This window comes from Engraulis encrasicolus, chromosome 14, assembly GCF_034702125.1.
Source record: "Engraulis encrasicolus isolate BLACKSEA-1 chromosome 14, IST_EnEncr_1.0, whole genome shotgun sequence".
NCBI classification, from domain to species: domain Eukaryota; kingdom Metazoa; phylum Chordata; class Actinopteri; order Clupeiformes; family Engraulidae; genus Engraulis; species Engraulis encrasicolus.
The window spans coordinates 47,838,728-47,843,727 of NC_085870.1; the positions used below are offsets into that span (position 1 = coordinate 47,838,728).

At 46.6% G+C, this 5,000-nt stretch overlaps 1 protein-coding gene across 2 annotated transcripts in view; it reads right to left on the minus strand.

The window, feature by feature from the left end:
• lmod1b (leiomodin 1b (smooth muscle)) overlaps positions 1 to 3,900 on the minus strand; it is an 18,818-nt gene extending 14,918 nt beyond the window's left edge. For both annotated transcript variants that reach the window (XM_063216004.1, XM_063216003.1), the window contains exon 1: positions 3,400 to 3,900. In XM_063216004.1, coding sequence (XP_063072074.1) covers positions 3,400 to 3,654 — 255 coding nt within the window. In that variant the 5' untranslated portion in view covers positions 3,655 to 3,900. The remainder of the gene's footprint in view (positions 1 to 3,399) is intronic.
• Positions 3,901 to 5,000: the final 1,100 nt, after the last annotated feature.

Here is a 5,000-nt window from a genome sequence, read left to right on the forward strand (position 1 = left end):
CTTGTTACTCTGTATATTTCCTGTGCACTTTGTATCTGCTAGTGATGTTGACTATAATTATGTCATCGACTGTAAGTCACTTTGGTTAAAAAGTGTCTGCCAAATGCAATGTAATGTAATGTAATGTAATCTTTCTGTTTTTGCTTTTACTTTGACTTTTGACAAGTCTGACAACAGGAGAAGCGATGGTGAGTGAGAAAAACAATGACAGCCTGCTAATACACACAGGTCTCAACACTGCACTGGTCAGGACACTGAGATGCTAGTCAGCTCACTTCAGACCAGAGATGGCAAATGTAAAAAAAGTAAAAGTTAAAAAAGTGAACACATTTTCCTTCCAACACAGGCGTCTTATCTGAGTAACCAGTAAGTCAGTGTACTTGTCTGGCAATCAGCTGACTCTGTAGGCCTACTGGTTGGATCAAATTTGTGGTGGAGTTTTAGTGCTTTCAGTAACAACACAGTCTACTAGGTACAATGGAATAACTGGTGTGATTGCTATGTAATATCATGAGCTTAGTGTTACATCATGAATTTACCTCTACTTTTACTCTTGACACCTCTGCTTCCGAGCAGCACCCCATAAAAGTAAAGTAAAGTGAAGCATAATAAAAACTCTCAATCCTGCACTGGTCAAAAGACCAGTGATGCTGGCAGGTCACTTCAAAGCACAACAAACATAATAGATTTTTAGAAAATGATTTTAGGGCCCACTTGGATTAGCCTCGTGCACTATCCTGCGTACTTCCGCCAAGAGACTTGGCTCAGCACAACGCAATGAAATGGTGGTATTATGGGATGGTCAGGACCAGGCTACATTTGGATGACCTTACCAGGAGGACCACCTTTTGAGAGTCATCATCGTGGATGCCATCCCAGTGGGGGAGACAAATCATGGGTAAGATGCTTCCCGGGTTGGACATGACGTAAGCGTGCTGTTGTCAAGGTGGAAAGGTGGAAACTTTCTACATCAATAGAGGTGGAAAAAGTGGAAACATTCTATTGATTGTTTCTAATAAATAATTTAAAAAGATGCTATAAAATGTTAACATCCGCAAGGGAAACGGGTCCCTCGGGTAGCAAGTTATATGAGATATAAGACAGCCAATCATGTGAAAAATCAACTAATTGGTTTGCATCCATTAACTATATTTGCATGCCAGTTGCATAGGTCACCCCCTCCCTCCCCCTACCCACCACCCATACACATCTTTGGGTTGCATAAGTCTAGGGCGAAAACAAAGTACAGACATGCGGGGACGTAGCACCAAACTCTGAGCCCTATGGACAACCAAGTCCAATGGACCCCATTTATATGGCATAATAGGCCTGGAATGTCAGAGCAGGGAGGCTGACACTGATTAGGGCCCCAACAGAATGCTAGCCCAGTGAAGATGGCTGACTAGAGGTCCCCAGCTGAATGCTAGCCCAGTGTAACTGACAGGGTTGCCAACTGTCAATGGAAAAAATCTGGGACACTTCATTGTGGTGGGGAGTGTGGGGGTCCTCCCCTAGAAAATATAGCATTTCTTAGATGTAATTTCCTGCATTTTAACGTCCCCTTGTCCCGTTACAGCTCAATACAGAACCCATATTTTTATCTCTTAATACGGGACGATTCCATATTTCAATGGACGGTTGGTAACCCTAGCCCCAGCTGAACGTTAGCCCAGTATAACTGACTGACTAGGGCCCCATCTGAATGCTATCCCAGTGTAATTGACCATAGGGGCCCTGCTGAATACTAGCCCAGTGTAACTGACTATGGCCCCATCTGAATGCTAGCCCAGTGTAGCTGACTAGGGCCCCAACTGAATGCTAGCCCAGTGTAGCTGACTAGGGCCCCATCTGAATGCTAGCCCAGTGTAACTGACTAGGGCCCCATCTGAATGCTAGCCCAGTGTAATTGACTAGGGCCCCATCTGAATGCTAGCCCAGTGTAGCTGACTAGGGGCCCAACTGAATGCTAGCCCAGTGTAACTGACTAGGGCCCATCTGAATGCTAGCCCAGTGTAGCTGACTAGGGGCCCAACTGAATGCTAGCCCAGTGTAGCTGACTAGGGGCCCAACTGAATGCTAGCCCAGTGTAACTGACAAGGCACTTGGCAGCTCTTCATGAGCACTAGTGTTGCCACCTGTCCTAGCTTTTTCCTTATTGTCCAGTTTTTTAAATGGTCTGTCCTGAAAAAAACTAGGCCTATACTTTCCTGGACACTGAATGGTGGATGCCAGTGCATACAAGCAAAAAGGGCGATTGAGTTTGAAATGTCCTTGATTTCTTTCAGACAGAGGTGGCAACTCTAGCTCTATCCCAGTGGGGTTGGCACCTCATGAGTGAGATGCTAGTAGCCAATGGAAACAGGCCCCTCACGAAGCAGGAGGGGGTCCAAGCAGGTCTGAATACTCAGCCAGTCATATGAGAAATAAGATAGCCTATATGAGAAACAAAGTAATTGGTCTGTATCCATTAGCTATTTGCTTGCTAGTTGCATAAGTCACCCCCTCTCCATCTCCGCCCAGGGCGAAAACAAAATACAGACATGCAGGGGAGTAGCACCAAACTCTGGGCCCATATGGACCCCCTTCATATCCCCCCGTGGAGCCTTGGTGACCCCATCCCCCCCCCCCCACCCCCCACACACACACACACACACATTACTTCAACAACCCTGCATAGGTCCTACATACAGTAGGCTACTGTAGTCTGTCCATCATATACAAAATGCTTGAAGGGGAAAACAGCATCGGATTGTGGCCCTGTTCTCCAGTGGGAAATGTGAGACAAAATCTTTAGCCAAGCCATAATCATCCATGAGGGCGTGGGAATGGCAGCTGTATGACGCATCAATGTGCCATCAAGAAGTATACTAATAATAACTAATAATCTTGCATTATTAATCTGTAAACATCATTTGGCATTATATCAGTATCTTAGTGAGAGAAACTCCACCATATGTGGCACACAAACCATCACAGCAGGATTATCACTTGAGGCAAGGATGGGTTAGGCTACTGCACAGGCTTACCGGGCCCAGGCGGCCCAGAAGTCCAAGCCTCTATATTTCCATTTTTGTGTTAATATTGTGCCTTTAACCTCTGTATTTTCACATTTTCTCTGGGGGAAATCCCCAAACCACCAACAACATAGGGTCTCTAACAGCTGACCTAAAACTCTGCGCATGCAAGCTACCAACATAAAGGGGGTGCTTTCTTGTTGTCTGGCCCAGGGGCCCATGGAGTCATAATCCATCCCTGACGTGAGGTTTTTAGTGTAAGCCTGCAATTGTATAGACAATCAGTCTTTATTCATCATTAGGCATAATGTGTATTTAATAACTTCTTTGCATACGTTATGTAGTGTGTTTTGTTGAAGTTAAGGACTTTATGGTCATGCTGTACCTCAAGAGATGCGTTCCTCTGGAGCGGTTTCTTGTCTCCCCCTGCGCCCTCCGTGACAGTCTTCTCAGTTTTCTCCACGAGCGTGATGTCGGAGGGGTCCGGGCCCGGAGCCTTCATCACCACCTCCTCCACCTCCTGCAGCTCTTCCGGCGATAGGTTCGACAGCAGGCTGTCCAGGTCCGGGTCCTCGCTCACCATCCGACCCAGTCTGGTGAGGCCTCGAGTCTTCCTCCTGTTCGCGTAGTCTTGCGACATGTTTGGTGGGATAAATATTCTCCAGAGAGACAGAAACGAACTTATTCCAATAGTGGCAGCCCGTATCCTCCTCCCCTTGTTGTTCCCCTTGATATTCCAACAGGTGAGAAAGACAATGGAGATGAAAAAATCCCTGCGTCGCTCAGGTGAGAGCAAACCTGGCGGGCCGTTACGTTAACGTGAGGCTACAGGGAGCAGTTGGTCTCGAGCGGAGCCAGACTCACTCACAGCCGCGCGCTCGCCCCTCATCATCCGTCTGCGATGCTCGCTCGCGCTGCTGCTGCTGCTTGGACATTCCAAGAAATCCATCGCGAGCGCATGCCCAAATTTAGTGGCGTGTCCACGAGCCTTTAAAGGAGATGGAGGGTGGGTGAGGAGACGATGGTTTACCCAAAACTCCTCAGCTCTCCGTCCAGGGCTGTGCAGGGACCACAATCTGAACCGGGCATTTTTGACATAGACCAGTCGCTCACCCCCACCCCCATACAGTACCACCATTATGATGGGTTCAGTCCACTATAAGGATACAACAATGGGCTGCCTCATGTAAAGTATGTGCTGGTCTCTAAAGAGAAAAATTGAAACAAGCAACAAAAAGCATTGGGCCCTGAGGACTGACGCACACCGGGAAAATGCCCTGTATGCCAGAACATGTCCAGCCCTGTCTCCGTCCTTACCGCATCCACGACATGTTTCCTCCTCATGCTATTAATAGACAGTATAGTTTATGAGCCATTTATTAGTCTGACGTTTCTGACTTCAGCTGTAACGTAGGCTACAAATAAATGTAATAGGTGTAGGAGGAAAAGAAATCAGCCTATCAAGGTAAACCAGACTTTGTCTTAAGTAAAACAAGTCGTTTTTTAACTTAAATATTTGGTGGACAGATCAGTGGACAGCCCTCCACTACACACTTAGGCCTACATCCTCCTAATCTCAGAGGAGGTGTTTAAACAATGTATAGCTGAGACTCGCAAGTGGAGCAAACACACACACACACACACACACACACACACACACACACACACACACACACACACACACACACACACACACACACACACACACACACACACACACACACACACACACACACAAAGAAATAAGAGGAATGTGTTCTTACACAAGCACACTGAAGTCATTTGGTCCAGATGAGGTGGCATGCACAAAATACCGGATAAAAGGCCAGATGGATTGCAATTACAGACTACAGTGCTCATTCAACACAGAGTACTCTGAGATCAACTAGATAGAATAGATGCTAAATCAACTCTGTAATAGTGCTGAATTCAGTGGTGTAGCCTACTGTTTTATAGTGGGTATACTGTAGTGTATATTTGGGCAGC